General features: G+C 38.9%; 1 protein-coding gene across 2 annotated transcripts in view; it reads right to left on the reverse strand.

Annotated features, from left to right (window-relative positions):
• LOC149026672 (uncharacterized) overlaps positions 1-19,041 on the reverse strand; it is a 34,089-nt gene extending 15,048 nt beyond the window's left edge. Inside the window, exons 1-6 of one of the 2 annotated variants that reach the window (XM_089155234.1) lie at positions 18,514-19,041; positions 10,623-10,699; positions 8,924-9,082; positions 7,428-7,641; positions 4,572-4,658; positions 4,348-4,487 (exon numbers count right to left, since the gene is read on the reverse strand). In XM_089155234.1, the coding sequence (XP_089011360.1) occupies positions 4,348-4,487; positions 4,572-4,658; positions 7,428-7,641; positions 8,924-9,082; positions 10,623-10,699; positions 18,514-18,681 (845 nt within the window). In that variant the 5' untranslated portion in view covers positions 18,682-19,041. Of the gene's footprint in view, positions 1-4,347; positions 4,488-4,571; positions 4,659-7,427; positions 7,642-8,923; positions 9,086-10,622; positions 10,700-18,513 lie in introns of both variants that reach the window. The other variant, XM_089155228.1, reaches the window with a different exon arrangement.
• Positions 19,042-20,302: the final 1,261 nt, after the last annotated feature.

Below are 20,302 nucleotides of genomic sequence, written 5' to 3' on the forward strand. Positions count from 1 at the left end.
CAGTGAAAAAATTGGGGAGTGTTTCGACCATCAGGAGCTTTGCCGGGCTGAAAAAATTAATTAATGATGAAAATCTGACTGAAATTTCAGCTCCGGGGTGCTCTTTCACTTGGACGAACAAACAAAAACCACCAAACCTTATCAAGGAAAAACTGGACAGGATTTACTCCTCCCCAGGGTGGTTGAGTTTGTTTCCAAACCAACATGTGGATAAACTACCGGCGGCTGGATCTGATCACAATCCCTTAGTTTTGAAACCTTTGGGGGTCACCAAATTCAATCGTAAGTGTTTTCATTTTCAAAATGCTTGGTTCTCTCACCCAGTGTTCCCAAATGATTTATAGAAGGCGTGGGAAAACATCCAAAACAGTCCTCTCAATGACAAATTGGCATCTTTGTCTAGATTCTTACAAAAGTGGAATTGGTCTGTGTTCGGATTGGTGGACAACCTTTTTCATACCTCTGCCCTAGAAATCGAAGTCCTAGAACAACAACCGAACCCGGACTGGGAGTTGATACAGGACATGAAAAAAAGGATGGCATGGGCGATGGAAGCGGAAGAAATGTTTTGGTTTCAAAAGTCTAGAGGTATGTATATTAAGGATGGGGATAGGAACACTAGGTTTGATCACTTAAATAGCAAAATAAATCTCCATAAGAGGGGAGTGGCAGTAATCTACGATGAGGGTCAGTATTTCTCCAAGCTAGGAGAGGTCGCGGGAGTGTTTGCAAAATTTATGCAAAAGCTTTACCAACACTCCGAAACACTCGACCCTCATTTTATTGAATGCCTCTTCCCACAGGCCTACACACTCGACAGGTCCCTTTCCGGAATGCCAAGTTTGATAGAATCCAAAGAGGTTGTGTTCTCAATAGGACCCCACAAAGCACCAGGGATTGATGGGTTTAATGGGTTCTTTTACCAAAAAGCTTGGGGTCTAGTAAGCGAGGACGTTTATCGTTTTGTTGCTGATTTCTTTACAAACGAAGTCCTTCCACCGGGGTTAATCATACCCTTCTGTGTTTTATCCCAAAAAAAGAAAACCCCTCTGTTGTATCGGATTTCAGACCCATCAGTCTTTGTAATGTATCCTACAAGATCATTGCTAAAATCCTGGCTAGGAGATTAAAGACACTTTTACCTGGACTCATCTCACCTTGTCAAGGGGCATTTGTGGCCCAAAGACAGATCACGGACAACATAATGGTGGCCCATGAAATCTTCCATTACATGCGAAAAACACGCAGTAAGAAAGGTTTCATTGCTTTAAAATTGGACATGTCGAAACCCTATGACAGAGTTGACGAGAGAATCTTAATTAAGATTTTTCAATTCCTGGGCTTTGACGGAAAATGGTGCCGGCTAATCAAAGAACTAATTTCCTCCCCCACTTTCTCGGTCAAGATCAAAGGATCACCTTACTCTTCCTTTCCGGGAGCAAGGGGTCTGAGACAGGGATGCCCATTTAGCCCATACCTTTTTCTTTTCATCATGGAAATTCTGTCTCGACTCCTTAATGAGTACAAATCACTGAAACTTCTAAGTGGAATTACGGTTGGAAGGGGGGCACCGGAAATATCACACTTGTTTTTTGCAGATGATACTTTCTTATTTTGCAAAGCAGACGTTGAGGAGGTCCTAGCTCTCAAAGCGGTGTTAGAATTATTCATGGATCTCACAGGGCAAGAAATAAACTTTGAGAAAAGTGGGGTTTTTTTCAGTAGGAATGTACCGAAGGAAGAAAGGGGCCCGATACTTTCAATTTTGAAAGTACCTGAAATAAAGGGTGGAACAATGTACCTGGGATCAAATGTGATGCAGGGAAAGGCAAAAACAAGGACACTGCAAATTGTGGTTGACAGAATGACACAGAAAATGTCAATGTGGAAGGCGACTAATCTATCATATGCAGGGAGGGGTGTGATAATGCAAGCCTCTATCCAATCAATGGCCCTATATCAGATGCAATTTCTGAGATTTCCAAAAACAACATGCAAAAAAATAGATGCGGTCTGTCAAAAATTCTGGAATGGACATCCCAATAAGAGCAAGCAGCTGAACCTGATAGCCTGGGGAAGATTCTGTCAACCAAAAAACATGGGAGGAATGGGTTTCAAAAAAATGGAGGACTACAACACAGCGTTACTACTCAAACAAGGATGGCGAATTCTCTCTAATCCAGATGCGATATGGGTTCAAGTTCTCAAGGCGAAATACTTCAAGGACCGCAGCTTTTTTGACCCAAAGGTAACAAGAAAAAAGGATCATGGGTTTGGAATAGTATCACAACCATCATCCCTTTGCTCAGAACCATGGTGAGAAGGGTAGTCGGAAACGGCAGAAGAACTTCGTTTTGGTTTGACCCATGGGAACAAAACCTAAATCACAATTTTTCAAGGGAACTAAATTTTACAAGATGGCCACCGAAGAAAACAGTGGCAGAGGTGGCAACCGATCTTTTAAACCAGCAAGGAGACGGGGAGCAGACGGCAACCTCAGGAACCAATTTTCCAATACAACTCTCTAACCAAGAAGATGCTTGGTCCACCACGATCTCAACAAATGGGGAATTCTCGGTAAAATTGGCTTACCGTGAAATGATGAAACAACGGTTTACGAACCATGATTATCATTTAGCAAAGTGGTGGAACCAAATGTGGAAATTGCCGATTCATCCTAAATTTAAAGTTTTTTTCTGGCGTCTTTTAAATGCAGGGTTACCAATACATGCACATTTAGCAAAATGGACAAAGACTCAACCTGAATGCGCAATATGCGGGAGCGAGGAAGAAACAACGTGGCATCTTTTCATCTCATGCGAATAGGGAAAACGAATCCACACAGCAGGACCATTGGGATTGCGGACAGAACACTGGAGAGACACATCCTTCATGAATTGGTGCTATAATATGTGCCTACAATTATCCAAGGATAATTTTAGATGGTTTATGTCAACTTTCATAATCTCCTGCTATTTTATCTGGAAAGAGAGGAATAGTAAAGTTTTTAATTTGAATTCACCTAACCCTTTCAATGTGCTGGGGAACATCCAGAAATGGATAAAAGACTTAAAGCTGCAACAACAAGGAGAAAATTTTAACCTAACTGTTTCTTCTTATGTAGATCATATCAATACACGAGAAAATTGGTGTTGGACAATTTCTTGACTAACAAAAATATTCTTGTATGTGCAGGGATTTTTAACCAACATCTAGGAACGGTTGGATGGAGCACGGGACCATGCAAAGATGGACATCTAAGGTCTATCATTTTTGGAAGAGGAAACAAAATCGGGATCTTGGAGAATATGATAATGGGTTTGCAACAGGGGATTAAAGATGCAGCAAGAGGAGGTTTTAAAATAGAGGAAATATGGACAAACAACCCGGACATAGCAGACCTACTACCATGGCCTTCAAGACAGACATGGACTCTTCAGGGACTACCAATTCTAATAGAGTTGGCAACATCGAAAAAACTGATGGAATATAAATTTTTCCCAAACCCAGTGCTCCAAGCGTTTTTTGAGGGGTATGCCAGTATGGCAGCCACCTTACAGGATAACTGTAATAGAATAATTCACAGTACCTGTAACTGTCATCAACCGTAACATAAATGCAAGTTTTCTTTTTTCTATCAAAAAAAAAAAAAAAAAAAAAAAAAAAAAAAAAAAACAAAAACCCCCCCTTTCTTGCCCCCCCCGGGTTTTTTAAAAGCCCCCAAAAAAAAAAAAAAAAAAAAAAAAAAAAAAAAAAAAAAGAAAATATTAAAAAAAAAAAAAAAAAAAAAAAAAAAAAAAAAAAAAAAAAAAAAAAAAAAAAAAAAAAAAAAAAAAAAAAAAAAAAAAAAAAAAAAAAAAAAAAAAAAAAAAAAAAATAAAAAGTCTATTCTGCCCTTATAACTTAAGTTGGTCAGAATTTACATAATTAAGCCAATTAAACTAACAAAAAAAAAACTTATTTTTGTACTTGACACTAAACTTATGGACCCATAGAGTAGGCCCATCAGCACATAAACCTGCCAAACAAAGGCCCAACTTATTTTGGTGCTGAACCTGCTTCAGTGACCATCAACAGAAGAAGGGTGATGTTTCACTTTTAACATGAAATTACCGCTTTGCCCATCAAGTTGATCATGTGATCATTTAAGATCAAGATGCAATTATCCAATTACAAGATTAAAACAGATCCTCAGCTATTTCAGAATTTTAGTTCCACCTGATTTCTATTTCACTAAAAAGGTACAAAAGTCACACCAAACAATTTCAGAAATGAAAGCACCCCATGCAAATGAAATAGGAATAATAACAAATCAAGCCTTAATTTGCTAACTGAGTTGTGCAATACCTTTTGTACCGGTAATACACTTCACAAGCTCTCCTAAGTTGACGCCTAAGTGCAGCCATTGATTTCTCATCAGTATCATAGTCCATATCATTTTCTCCCAATCTACCCCCTTGTGGTTTAAAAGAGGGATCTTCTCTAAACTGGAAGCAGGATTTGAAATTATGAAATTGCATAGAAAGAAAAGAATAACACTGGAAAACATTGTACCATAGATCCAGACATACCATTTGAAGCACCATATTATCAATCACATCCATGCAAGGTCTCAAGGGATCACGCTTGGACATCTGATTTGATGTTGCTTGAGCAACCTAATGGAACAAAGCAACATCAAATATGTAAGGCTAACTAAGCTTGCATAACTTATGCAGCAGCATATGTAATCTAACACTTACCTAACTAAAGCAAGGATAACAGATCAGTTGCCAGATCTTCAACAATAATATAACTGAACAGTGGTAACAAATGCAACCAAGGTGAATACTCTCAAATCAACACAGCAGAATAACACAGTACTGTGTAAATTCAGATATTTTGGTGCCAATGAACAAAATTTACCACTATAGGGTGAAACCATATCATTGCTCATTGATGGAATATTATAGCCTGCCATTGAAAATATGATCCAGTGTACTAATCATAAGGAGTTATATCACCTACTTCACAAGCAGAAAGGAAGTGAACATATTTTGATTTGTATGCTACAGTAAATTCTTTGGCTAGCATGCCTTGGATGATATTCTCAATTGGCATAAGATGGTAATTCCAGGGAATTTTGCTTTTAGGAGGGTTTCTGTTTGCAAATTCACACTTGACTCTAATCAACCGTAGAAACATTATTGAAACAGAGTTTTTTATTTTTTCTCCCGGAAACTAATACGTTTGGGGGCTTTCTGCTTCCATTATAGTCCAGAAATATCCAAAAAATGGAAGTACTAATATCAGTTCTTTCTTGGCACAATTTGGTGTGATTCTCTTCCCATATTTCCCCACCCCCATGGCTGACAGCCCGGAGGGGCTTCAGATTGTTTGTGTGCAACTCAGTCCTGCCAGACTATGAAGCACATCTCACTTTTCTCTGTTCCTCCTTCCGGATCCTTTTCTGGAATGCTAGTGAGGATGTTGACCATCACTTCTTCAGCTGCCTGTTTCATCTAGGATCCGGTTGTGGCTCCTTGCTCATTTTTGGCTGGTTAGGAGGTGACTTGCTTTTTCAGCATGAATGGATCTGCATGGACGTCACCTTTAAAGGTTCCAAAATTTGTGTATTGGTAAACATGCTTTTGGGACTGCTATTTATCATTTTTGGGTGGACACTTGGAGCACAACATCAGAAGATGGACCTCCTTCCCAACTCAATCATTCCAGAACATTTGAGATTTCATCTCCTTTGACAACAGATGTTAATTGCCTATGCTCCCCCATCAGATGTGCAACTTCTCCCAGAAGAAGACATATTGTATGTTCTTTCTGTTAGGATTTCCAGTACAGTTTCTCCTTCAGCACCTTTAGATGCAGCCCTTGATGGAGTGTCCAAGTAGGATAGCACTACACACAAGGATTCTCTACAGAATCAGATCTGATTATTTTCAAGCAGCACCATAGGCTTTATTTGAAGGGGTTGGAGGATCTTTTTGAGGAACAGCTTTAAGCAATTAGGGGTAAGACTGATACGAATAGGAAAATGAATGACTTAAATTTCAGTCTCAACAGATGGCTCCTAAAATATAGGAGTTTCTTGAGTGACATTAAGGATCTCCAGTCAATGGTCTTCTAGGATTCAGATTAAGATGGAATTCTTATCAAAGGAAAAGGAGGATATCGGACCATGGTATATTAAAAGAGAAGGCATTCCAATGATGGAATGGGAGTTATAAGGGTTTTAATTTTGGAGGAAAAGGGCCCATCGAACCAAGTCTGTTACTGGACATTAAAGGCTGAAAGTAAAGACAAAAGAAGGGGAAGAAACAATCCTAGACCTGCAGGATGTTGCCTGCCATAGACTCCCCTTTAGAGCCATCCTTGGCCAACAACAGATGGCTGCACAGCAGCTTCTAAGGTCCCTGACCTGAAATAATGAACTCCAACTCCAACATGCGATTTCCCAAAATTCAAGCTTCAAATAGCAATTTTTCCTGTAAATCAAATCTTACTTTTTTCTTCCACTGGGGGAGGGGTGGTTTATATACCCGTGTTTTTATAACTGCCAGCCCAGCTTTTAAGGAATCCTTAATCAAGTAAACTTGCTATTTATCCCATGCATGGAACTCCTATTCTATTACATAAGTTAAACGGAAAAGACCTTAATACCATAACTTAGGTTGGCCCTTAAGTAAAAACAAATTGAACCAACAAGCTGGTCCAACCAAAGTAAAAACAAGAGACTTAAATAAGATCTAAAATAACTATGGGAAACTTTCGTACTCAGCCTATGTATCCATGTTTTAGGTCACTAAAGTTGGCCTATTACAGGTTAAACCAAGCCAATGAAGGCCCAACCCTTACACCTACGACACATACATCAAAGTCTAAGAAAAAGAACCTTCTTTTTTTGCTGGGGCTGCATCACCTGTGTGCTCTCCTTTCTCCTTGTTAATGAATTTTATTAACAACCCCCTCCCCTGCCCTCCCTCAGAATGAAGGGAACGGGGGGAGAGAGAATGGATGGGAGGATTATACCAAAATCCAAAAACACATCCTTGGAAGATGAAGATTCAAGTTTGAGTAATGAGAACAAGGATGAAGTCAATAAAAGGGGAACAAAGGACAGAGCTCAAACAGTTTAAAGTTGAATGCCAAAGCACAAACTTAATTTGATTTCTTTCAGGTAAAAAATAAATTGATGTCAGGAAGTTATGTTTAGTAAGAATAATATAAAAAAAAATTATGTAAAACACAAAAAAACATTAAATGCAAGGAAGAACCTTATAAATTGAACAAGAAGACAGTTTCAACAATAAACTGCAAAAACTAAAACACAAAAAAAATAATGATAATAATCTTTGTTTCCATGATCAGATGTAGAAATGAATTAACATACATTATTACACATAAAACGAAGACCAGCTGAAAATACTCACAACAATAGCATTTGAAAATTCTTGATGAGCATCATCAAGCTTCATGGCCATTTTAGCAACCCTATGAGATAGAATCTTCTGGCGAGTAGTCCAATCAGCATTTCTCCAAATGCTTTTTGGAATTTCACTCAAACCGAAGCCAAGAAGAAATGCACCAGTAACAAGCCCAAAAGTATTTGAGCAAGCCATGGCAAAACCAACAACACCTCCACTCCTGTCAGTGTAGAAGAATGCTGATAAGATTGAAGCTAACAAGCACTATAAATAAGCAAAATGCTGGGTAACTAAAATAACAATGGAAGAACAACAATTGGTCCCAGCATTCATGGTAGTGACTTGTTGATGGATCTCCCATTTCTGGCCCAGTTTCAAATTACTAGCAAAAGGACTCAATTAGTGGCGTTATTACTGGGAGCATGACTCACCCTATCATTTGCTTCTACAATGGCTTAATTCAAGCAGCTTTCCCCCCCCCCCCCCCAAAAAAAAAAAAGAAGATTTTGCAGTTCTCTTTTTCTCCCATCATATCACCCTTTCAAAACAAAGTTCTATAAGTCTAAACACAGAAAATTTGTTTATTTTAAATGATGTTTACAAAATAAAATCATATCACTAAATGCTTTCCCTTGTTCTGACTTATTGGAGACCATTACATTCATGTCCAACATTGTGAAAAAAATTCACAGGGTTACCAGAATGGCTTAACTGGCCTATAAAGCCAACACAGAAATCAAGTGAATAATAGATTACTAATATCCTGCTAGACCCAACATTCAAAATGGACAAGTAGTTACTCTCTTCCAGATTCTGGGTTTGCTACCACACCAATGGGGCATGTAAGCAAGCCCACTTTCATTGACCACAACCCCACTTGGGATGATATACCAGAACTCATTAGATGGTGACTAACTGACCATCAAAGAGTGGGTCTATATCACCAGTATATGGTTATATCATACTCCAGTGTGGCTTAGACTATAATATGCTTCGTTACTACAAATCTACAATAGGGAGAACCAGAAATTATGTAATCCCGATACTTTGTGTATACTATAAATTAACAAAAGACCCTCGTTATAGCATTTTTCACTTTTTACCATCTTTCTCTGCTATCATTTATCCAACTTGACGTAAGACTTCTATATCTGTCTTCTTTTCCTCTAATATTTTTGTCATCATCCATCAAAAGTTGATTACATAAATCATCTCCAAATAATATTAACATATCATTAATGAGAGTTGCATATATTTACTGTGAAACTTTTCCCCCTCAATACAATGTTCTGGGTTGACCAACTCTACCATTTGTGATGCTTTATACAAATGACTAATTTTTCCATTCCAAGTTACAAAGTAATGAACATAAAGAGATGAACCTTTTCTTTAAAAATAAAATAATACAAAATATATAATGAAATGTATATCCTTGAATCAAGAGACTAGGCCAAACTAGCATTCAGAAAGGGAAAAGAAAAAGGATAGGATAAGAAAGATACCAATTCCCACCCATAATTATGAGTAGGATGAGTCCGAAAAGGCCAATAGATCCCACAATCAGATAGAAGACTAGGTTCCCACGTATGCTAGTCTTCAACCTTTCTTTTACGGTAAAGTCCCCAGCATCTTCATAACCCTGAAGAGTGGGCACCACAGCCCTGCTTAGAGAAATAACGTATAATAGCAAATATGAGGATAACAGTACTATAGATAGCATAAATATACCTTAATACATCTGTATTATTTTACTAAATAATCATTAATGTGTACTAAAATGGAAAGCCATACACCAACTTATGTAAGGAGAGAAAAGAAGAAAAAAAGGGGGGGGGGGGGGGGGAGGGAGAGCGAAAGAGAATGGCATAAGACATGCTAGAGCCCATGGTCATTTTGGATGGGGTTGAGGGGGGTATGTCCTGAGGAGGCCCAGTTGAGGTTTATTTGTAATTCTATCTAGTCTCTCTATCACAACGTACTCCTATGTGCCACTGAATGCTTCTACTTTTTCCTCCAATACATCTTTCGTGCCCCACCCCCCATACAGGAAACAAATGGGGCACAGAATGTAAAATAATGCGTATTTGGATTTCCTCTATATTAAAAGAAGGACGAAATGAATGACATAAAATAAACATAAGTAATCGCACTTAACATTAAGCCTGTTAGTTAACCCAAACCAAATTCCATGTAAAATATTCTGCTGATGTAGACATGAAAGTATAAAGACGCTAAACTACAACACAACAGGAGGAGAACTGCAGGAATTCTAACAAGGCCAGACAAGTTGTCAAGAACCCGAACCCACACTACAAATTCATACTATAAGAGAAGCCTAGGAAGTTTTTTAAAAAATAATAAATAAATAAAATCACTAAAAAGAAACACCGGATTTCAGTTCAATTGCCTACAACCATAAGAGGCAAACACAAGCAGGTGTCAGCGAGAATGACAAGTTTCTTGCAGTCCAATGTCAGATTGGATTCCTCATGCATCTACATCTACATGAGATAAAAGTATAAAGGGGCAATAAGCAGTGCATGAGTCTCCTGCCACAGCGGGGTCTGCGGAAGGTCACAATATACAGAGCCTTACCTCTGTTCTTGCAGAAAGATCATTTTCGGACTCGAAACTGTGACCACTTGGTCACAGTGGAGCAACCTTAACACCAAAACCCACCCTTTTACATAAGAGAAGAGTAGGATTCTGAAGATTGAACAATTTAAAATACATACATGCTTCCACTAATCTGCAGGATTTGGAATGCCATCTATTTTGATGTTTCTTCTAGACTGTTAGTTATCCCCCATCCCCTGGTTGATGATACCCCAAGGAATAGGCTTATTATTGTATCGTGGGGCCTTAGTTCTTCTTTTCGGTCTTCTGCTTAAAGACCTTGTTCTCTTGTTTCCTCTTGGTTTAATATAATTATTTGTGCATCCAAAAAAAAATCTGCAGGAACTGACATAAACTTGAAAATTTAGCATTTCTATACTATTTTCAGTACAATCTTAACATGTAAAGCAAGGACTGACAATGCAATGCAAATATTAACAAAGTAGGTTGCCTCAACTGTACTCTTATCATTTATGGCATTGTGGCCCAGGGTGAGACTGAAGGAAGAAAGGATAAACTGTGGTCACCAAGATCATTCATAATTCAACTCTAAAGTGAAAGAAAACTTCCATTTAAATAGCATACCAAGTAAGTATAAAAGTGCTCCAGTATGACCAACTCCAAAAGAAAACAATGCCTCCCTTATCTTGATCAATTATTGCCTGTCACAAATAAAGGTATCTAGTTAAAATTGCTTAGAATGATTTTATGATACAAAAGATGTCACAATGAAATACTGCAACACATCATAACCACAGATCCAAGGTCTTCGATGTGATATTAAATTGAACAAAAGGTGGCTTCCTCGCATTAGGCAGAATTACTTGAGAGATAATAAGAAAAAGGATACAAACAGTTACACTCAAATTCCAAATTACATATGCACAGATATTCATATGTATTGATCTCAAATGTACAACCAGCATGCATCTAATAACTGACAGTGTGTGTTCTTCCATAAAAGGATTAGAGTTAATGATTAAGCCAAACATCACATCTTGCAGTATTAATGGGTTAGAATTCAAACAAATTTTGATTTTCCTGGCCGATTCTGGGATTTCCACTGTGTGAACCAGTATGACATGTGAATTACAGGGTCTTAAATGTTTCACTTTTTTCACCAAAATGGACCATATTTTGTTCTCCACCACATTTTGATACCATTTTGGCTATTTTGGTTTCAAAGAAGTCAGTCTTGAACCTCGGCATTTATAATTTTTTTCACTAAATACAACCACCAAGATAACTGAGGTGAAAATTGGAAATACCCACTAATAGCCTTCCAACAATATTCCTGCTATCCCCCTAAAACTCTGCAATATCCTAAACATTCTTTATTGAATGGAAATGAGTATTCACTAATACCGAGTTTTAATATCGCAATATATTAAAGTTGATCTCCGTTCACTAAATGATTTGCTTCTCATTTTCATAACTGCATGTAATCAATCAATAAAAAAAAAACTCCCATTGTCCTGCAATTGAAGTCTTCTCCCTGAAAGGGCGGTGCAAATTTTATCATTCAAATGAGGTAGTGGATTTTCATTGATTTTACCATCTGGCCTCTTTCATTGATTAACATACTCATGTAATAGATTTCAAAGAAATAGTAGAGAAAGGGTAAATAAAAGGCTGTTTCTAATGCAATAATTGTCCTCCCTAAGCTATGAGCTTCTTCAAAGAACACACCCATTGCATGAAGAGGGAGTAACATTTAGGTATTAATAATTTTTCTTGTCATCAAAATAATTGCATGATAAATGGTTTAGCTACTTAAATTGTAAAGACTTAACCACCCCCACCTAATATAAGAGGAAGGTCGTATTCAAAACATAAGCACGAGAACCTATCCATACACTTTCATGTCGAACATAAAAAAGATATGGTGATACAAAGACCACTAGACATAAATAATTAAATATACTCTACTAGCCAGAATCTCCATCCACCCCACCCCCCCCCCCCCCCCCCCCCCCCAAAAAAAAAAGGGGTTTCACAATAAGTGGTAAGAGAAGTGCCAGCAAAGTACAGAGACTCATTCAGATTTATGACCATTTACTAATGCTATTAGCCGGTATTTCCAACCTCCTTTGGTCTAGCCTTCCCCTCACTTGGCATAATCGTCGAATGGGTCCTTCCAGAATCGCCTCTAAGCTTGATTGCTTCCTCGCGAATGCTTCTTGGCTCTCCTCCTTCCCTTCTTCCCACGCTTCTTTCCCAAACTCCATCCTTTCTGATCATTCCCCCTGTATTGTCCATCTTTCCCCCCTGTTTCCTTCAGTTCAAACCCTTTCAAATTCTTTGACATATGGACTTCGAGCCCTTCTTTCATTCCTACAGTCCAAGAAGCTTGGTCTAAACCTGTCCACTGTCACTCTCTTCCTCTTATTGCCTTTGCCCGCAATCTCCGCAACACTAAGGAAGCTCTTTGCTCTTGGAACTCTTCCACTTTTGGCAACATCTCTTCTAGGGTCTCCTTGTGTCGCTCCAATCTTCAGCATATCCAATCCCTACTCCAAAGTAATCCCACCAACCCCTCCCTTGCTGAAGATGAAAAATCCCTTTCCTCTAGGCTTTCTTCCCTCCTCTCCTCTGGAAGAAAGTTTTCTCCGTCGAAAGCCAAAATCAAGTGGCTCGAGCTTGGAGACTCCAATTCTGCCTAAATTTCATCGTTCACTCAAGGCTCAGAATAACTTCAACTCCATCCCGTCCCTCATCACCAATAATGGCACTTTGATTTCTGACCCCCCTAGCATCAAGGCTGAAATCATCTCTTTCTTCTCAAACCTTCTTCCCCCCCCCCTTCCCTCCCTCCCTCCCCGCACCCCCCTCCCTCCCAATCTCATTAATAAATTCATCAATCCTTCTATCATCTCCTCTCTCAATGCTATCCCTTCCTCAAAAGAGATCCTCCTTGCCATCCATTCCCACAAGCTTAATAAGGCCCCGGGTCCTGATGGCTTCAGTATGGGTTTCTTCCTTGCCTCTTGGGATTTTCATTGAGAATGATCCCGTCTGTGCCATCCGGAGCTTCTTCTTTAACCCTACTCAGCTCTCATCCATCAACCAAACTTTCATCTGCCTCATTCCCAAGAAGCAAGGCGCCACCTCTCTCTCCGACTTCCATCATATTTCCATCTGTAACCTCCTTTACAAATTCATCTATAAGGTCCTAGCGAATAAGCTAAAAAAGGTTATACCTTCCCTTGTGAGCTCAAACTAATCCGGTTTTATCTTGGGCCGTAGTATAGCGGATAACATCATTCTTTGCGCGGAAATCGTCCACGGCTTCGATAGATCCGCTCACTCTCCGACTGCTCATTTTAAGGTAGATCTCCACAAAGCCTTTGACTCTTCCATGGGTTTCCCCCTCCTTTCATCCACTAGATTGAGACATGTATCACCTCTCCCCGCTTCTCCATCATCACCAACGGCTCCCCTGCAGGATTCTTCCCTTCCTGAGTTGGTATTCGCCAAGGTTGCCCCCTCTCCCCTTACCTTTTTTCCTTAGCCTTGGAAGTCCTTTCCCATATCCTCCATTCTAAAATTGATTATCTTCTTATTCCCCCCATCCCCAAGTGCAAATCCTTTAATCTTACCCATCTCGCTTTCGCTGACAATCTCATGATCTTCTCTAAAGCGGATCACCTCTCCATCTCCTCCATTCTCTCTGCTCTCTCGCAATTTGAATCCCTCTCTGGCCTTCGGGTCAACCTTGACAAGTCCATCCTCTTTCACTCTGGTGTCCCTGATCATCTTCGTGCTTCCCTTCTCCAACTCTCGGGCTTTAAGCCTAGCTCCTTTCCCGTTGTCTATCTAGGCCTCCCGCTCATTCCCGGTAGGCTCACACGCCAACACTACCTCCCTATGCTAGATCATATTTGTAAAAAGCTTCAGCTCTGGAAGGGCAAGCTTTTGTCTTTTGTCAGTAGAGTGGTCCTCATCCACTCTGTTCTTCAATCATCCTATCTCTACTAGTGCAGAATCTTCTCCATTCCCAAATCGACCATCCATGCTATGAAATCCTTATTTTGTGCCTTCCTATGGAAAGGGTAGGAAACCTTGTGTTTCATCCATCCGATCAGTTGGTCGTCCATCTGCCGCCCTACTTCTAAAGGAGGCCTCGGAATCCGCCGGATCTTAGATGTTAACCTAGCCTGCCTTCTCAACCTTATCAGGAAAATTGCCTCAAAGCATGATTCCATTTGGGTTAAGTGGATTTGTTCTTATCTTCTCCAACCTGATTCCCTTTGGACAACACCCATGCCCTCCAACCCTTCATGGGTTTGGAGGGAAATCCTCTTGCTGCATCCCAGGCTCCCAACGCCATCTCGGCTATTTCTACCACTATCTCCTCCAGCTCTTCCACTTCCTTTTAGCTTGACCCGTGGCATCCAGTGGGTATTCTCTTTAACCATTTTGGTCCCCGCATTGTCTATGATTCTCGTATCCCTAAATCCACCCCTGTTCGCTTTCATCACAAACGGCTCTCTCTCTCTCTCTCTCTCTCTCGTTCCACTAGTGACCTCCCCATTTGGCTCCCCTCCCCCACCAAAACCTTCTCCACATCCTCAACCTGGAATCTCCCAAAGCCCATAACCCTAAACCCCACTGGCCCCCCTTGGTTTGGTTCCCTCATCACTCCCTTACCCTTTGGAGGGCCCTTAATCATGCTCTCCCCACCCGATCCTTCCTTATTAGCCGCCGCATCCCCACAAACCCCAACTGCATCCTCTATTGGAATGGCTTGGATGACCTTGAGCACCTATTCTTTTATTGCCCTTTCTCCAGATCTATCTGGGGAAAAGCCTTGGCTTCCATTTGGCCCCGTTCGAGACGTTCCTTCGGGTTTACCCGTGATTGGTCTTGGATTCTAATAAACTTTTAGGTACTTCCATCTGTGATCGGATTGTTAAGCTAGTGTAATGTGCATCTATTCATCACCTTTGGTGGGAGTGCAACCTTCGGAGATGAACTTCCAAATCCCGCTCTATAAATAGGAGACTTGGAATGCCATCTATTTTGATATATCTTCTAGATTGTTAGCTATTCCCCATCCCCCAGTTGATGATAAGGAACAGGCTTATTGTTGTCTCCTAGGGTCTTAGTTCTTCTTTTCGGTCTTCTGCTTAAAGACCTTGTTCTTTTGTTTCATTTAATATAATTATTTATTCATCCAAAAAAAAGATAACAAAATAAGTGAGAGAAACTAAGAATAGATTCTCAGTTTCTCACGATAAATAAATTGAGGGCAACTCCAATTGATAATATAAAGGGCTCAGATCAGCAGAGTTTTTACAGAAATTTTAATAAGGAGGCTTCTCAACGTTGGAACTTACTCCTATTCAAAAAATTAAAAAAGAAACAAAATTTGAGGTTAGTGGCTGAAACAAAACAAATTATATACTCAGGAAACTAAAAGATTGGATCATCTCCTATGTGCAAATCCAGAAACTTGAATGTCAAAAGATACCAACAGAAAGTTCAAAACAACCGCCAAAAAAGAGACTTAAAGTACGGTATCAGTAATTGAAGGTCTCAATGCTATTGATACCCTTGCTGTGCCCCCTTCAAAACAGAAGCAAAGGAGAAAGAAAAGCCAGAAGTGGTCATAGCCGCCAGCACCGGAACACAGCTAAGTCACCTCCAGTAAGATTATTGTAGCTGGCTTACACCTCTCACATAGCAATTTGCTATTAAGGGTTTAAGTGGAAGCTTTCCAATTCAGAAGAGTGTTGTATGAGTGAGAGTGGGGGTTTCAATCAACTTCTAACCTCACTTTTTAATGTCTAAATTGTCCAAATCCACGAGATAAGTGGGTTTAAACTTTGTTTTGCGTCCACAAGTATAGGTATTGATTTGAAGAGATTCACTTAATCTCAAATTGTTTGTTGTTCATCCCACCCAATAGGAAAATAGTGTCAAACTTCCTAAAATACCACCTTAATCATTGTATCCATAAATCAATGCTGAAGTTAAGGCTCATGCTAGGTAGAGGAGAGAATACAGGGATGTGTCTCTTCTTCCATGGATTCAGTTTGGCTCAAAAGGATAACTCTGAAGTATAACTGATTCCTTCCATTACAAAAGCTTCTCGAGATCAAACGTTATTGTCCTTCCAGTACTGCAGTTTTCTAGGATTTCAACAGGTTAATTTTTTCCCTGTGAAATTAGTATACTTTGAACATTGTTGACAACAATGACTATAAGTTGTCAAATGGGATGTGAAATAAAAACTATAAATAAGCTCCACCATATTAAAATTCATTTCCACTTTTAAGCTTATAAATTATTTAAGAACTTTATCACAATCTACGATTCTTGTACCCTCAGGCTCCACAATAAAACCTGCAAATCAACCTCTGGACGGACAAAGATGGAGAATGCAATAATTTCACATGGTTCCAAAATTCAAACAGCTTTATATATGGTCCAAAATAGAAATTTCAACTGAGAAGGGGGAGCTTGGTCTCTTATACGTAAAGTCAACCTTAAGGAACAAGAGGACTATAAGAGAAGTGAGTAAAGGCTGAGAAGTTTGGATAGCTAACAAAGAAATGATTAGATGATGTCCAACTCCAAAATTAAACCTCTGAATTTTATGCGAACACCCATGAAGAACTCACAATTGTTAAGTCCTCTTTTTTAATTCATTCAAGTGGGAGATAGCAACCTCCATTAATTAGACCAGTGTACCTCTAAAGCATCTCCTGTTCTTGGGAGATGTCATGGAGGAAGAAGAATCAATTTACTTAGTATTATCTTTCCAAGCCAAGCTAAATCCATGGAACTATGGAAGAGAGAAATATTTTCTTATTTCCTCTATCTAACATGAGCCTTAGGCCCTCAACCTTAAGCCTTAATTAATGTAGAAGTGAAACAAGGGGTAATTTAGGGGGGAAAATTAATTTTCTTATCATGTGGGATGGTCAAAAGTAAACTGAGGATTAAAAGAATCTTTCAAAATCTATACTAGTAAAAGTCAAAATAAATCTTAAATCCATTTCTCCTGTAATTTCTGATCTCGTTAATCTTAGCAAATTTTTATTCACATGCATGTGATCTAATGCATCTCTGTTTACAAATTCTGTACATAAATAATTACAAAGTAAGAAAGATAATCAAAGGTTAACATATGTCTTCTTTGCACTTGAATAAGTGTAACACATACCCAAAGTTCTCACTGATCTGCCACATGGCAGATATAGTGTCCGAATGCTTAACATCCAATGGTCAAAACTATACAATTCATTTATGATGTATTATGCTCCAAAAGCATTGTATCTAACTCTACAACAACAAACCTTGTCCCACATAAATGGGGTCGGCTAAAAAAAAACACTGCAAACCAAGCATATCTATATTAAAGTGTTTACTGGAGTATGTTTAGCGAAGCGTATCATATCATCTCATAAAATCATCCTTCTGATATGATACCTGATGCCAATACTAAAATCCTTGGCCATAAACATCTCAACAAGATACTAATGTCATTCTCCCAAGTAAATAATCCAGAAAGAAAAGGTAGCATTCACTTAATGTACAATAATATTGAGGATAAGGTATAGATGCTGGCAGGCTATCTTATCTCAGGTTCAGGCTTTAAATTCTCAAGAAACCTTCATCTCTGTATCAGAATTTATATTATTGTAAAATTTTGAAAAGGAAGCCAATTAACTAACCAATGATGGCAAGACTAATATTTGAAACTGCAGCAATTCTCTCTTTCGTAATCCTAATCATCCGTCCTAGAATCCAATAAAATGAGAGAGGGTCCCAGAAATTTGCACTTAAACATAGTTTTGCTACTTCTATGCTAGTACAAAATGGACTCTAAACATCGAGGTCAAAAGTTGTGGTGAGATCGGACTTCATTGGCAACACTTGAAGAAAATCAAACAAAGACCTTTCACAACCATATTTCCTCTACTTTCCAAATTATTATGGGAGAATCCCACTGTGCCCTTCATCTTCTGAACAAACATTAAACTCTCTCAACTGTTGAGCATCATACAAGAAGCAACATAAACAGATAATTAGCAACTTCACCTGAAATAGATGTTCGAACTCGTGAAATCCAAATACCCGAAGCAGGAAGTGACCCTATAGATCCTTTCAACTAATCCATCCAATACAATCAGGAAATTCAACCGAATTAGACTGCAGTTCTACCAATTAACCCCAGCTCAATCACCAAAGTTCAAGAAACCAGCTTCTTCTTCTTTTCTTTTCCTCGTTAATTTGACATAAATCCCATCAGCTTCCCAAATTAATCCAGATGAGACCCAAATCATTTCTCAAATGATGCAACAAACAACAATCCGATCCCGGTTGGTTCAAACTTTGCAGGATGTATCGAGTGAGATAACGATTAAAAAAACAGGGAAAAAAGCAATGGCAAAAAAACATGTCTGGGTAGATAAAGATAATGAAGCAAGAGGGATATTAAAGCGTAAAAGAGGATCAAAAATTTTACCGCCCAAATGTCTGCAGGAACGAGGATGATGATTGAGAGGGAGCAGAACCAAGCATAACCAACGGTGAAGAAGACGTAGCGTGAGACGTTTGGACCGGCGAAGTACCTCAACGTCAATATCACCATGCCCAGTGTCAGGGGAAGCGAGATCAAATAGAAAACCCACATCTCTCTTTCTCTTCCCCGCCCCCCGCCCCCCAATGAACCAGGAGGGGAATGAAAGAGAGAACTAGCGAGGACGAATTTGCAGAGGACCAAAAGCAAGTCGGGATTCACGGAGAAATTAAAATGATAGGTGCAAGAAAACAAAGAAAGACGAGGCGGTCGTTTCACGAGCTTTGACGTCAAAGTGAATCATAGAGTAAATAAGAAGAGAAGAGCAGAGGAGAGGAGAGAGACCCGGTCATGCATAACAGAAGACCGGCCACCTCCAAATGCTCCTGTACACTTTTCTTCTCTTCCAATTAAAGTGTCCCTTGCCATGTTGTCATCGTTTCGCCGCTGCATTTCGCAGATCGAATTGGAATCGACGGGATTGGCCGATACGAATATTCCCCCCGATTCTTCAAACCATTTAAGTTAATCCGGCTTGGCCGGTTCATCTCTGGCTGACCCATACAATTGACTCGAGCCTGTGTTGGATTTGGCTGCCCTCACAGTTTTTTATTTGCGGCAATAGCAGCTGCCTGCTGCTGCTGGTTAAGATCATGCCACGTGTAATACTTTAGATCTAATTGTTGTAAATTAAAATGTAAGAATATGTATAAATAAACAAATAAAATTAAAAAATTAAAAAAACCAATTACATTAAATAGGTTTTAGTTTTCTAAAATTTCATTTTTAAACCCTGATTCTATTTGTTGAAGGCAGTGAGTTCTTTATCGTTTTTTGAAAAATGAAAATGAGGGATTAAAGTGAGTGTTCATCCTCGTTTGTAATATGAATAGCGAACCTTTATAACCTCTAGTTTTCTTGAAGTTTTAATTTTAAAAAAAGCTTTAGATTTAGAGTAGTTTTTTTTTTATGGTCTTCACCATTTGAGAGATTCTTAAAACCCATGATTTTTTATTCGATTCCGACCTATCTAGATCCGCCCAACTAGCAACAAGTCACGTTTCTTCGTATTCTTTCCTTCCATAGCTTCATTACTAAAAATTGGTGGTTTATTTTGTGAATTTATTTTGCAAATCTGGGTGGTTTAAGATTGGGTAAAAACAATGGTTTATTTTGTGAATTTATAAAATATCAATGACTTGTATGTCAATATCAAATTATTTATCACCGTTGTACTGGTTTCTAGGGGTGGCATAATCACGCCATTAGCTACAGATAGCAAGGCTGCTGCAAATAATAATCCATACCCCGCGCTTTTTACCATGTATTAAGAGGAGAGGCCTGTCACAATGTGGTCAAAGTATAGACCTCCTTTTTAAATATGTAGTAAGGGGTGTGGGTGAGTATGGTCTTCTGCTAATGATAGTGGAAGATCCTAACTCTCAATTGACCTTGTAAAGCATATCCGAAACCCTCATTTTTGTTTGATCTCTGTCATCATAGGGTTTTCTCGAAGCTTCAAACTCAAGCCTTGCTTCACCCAACAAATTAAAGATAAAACTCAGGCTTCACATTACGTATATTTGAATGGGAAATGGGAAAGGGAAATTAATGATAATTAAGTTAAATGAAGGTAGTCTTTTTCCCTTTTATGTCATTTGGTTGTAAATGAAGTCAAGTGAAATTAGTTTGACCAAATTGTTTGATTGGCTATTAAATTAATGCAAAACTTTTG

Source organism: Hakea prostrata, chromosome 1, assembly GCF_041222555.1.
Source record: "Hakea prostrata isolate BN-2017 chromosome 1, UWA_Hpros_2, whole genome shotgun sequence".
Lineage (NCBI taxonomy): Eukaryota > Viridiplantae > Streptophyta > Magnoliopsida > Proteales > Proteaceae > Hakea > Hakea prostrata.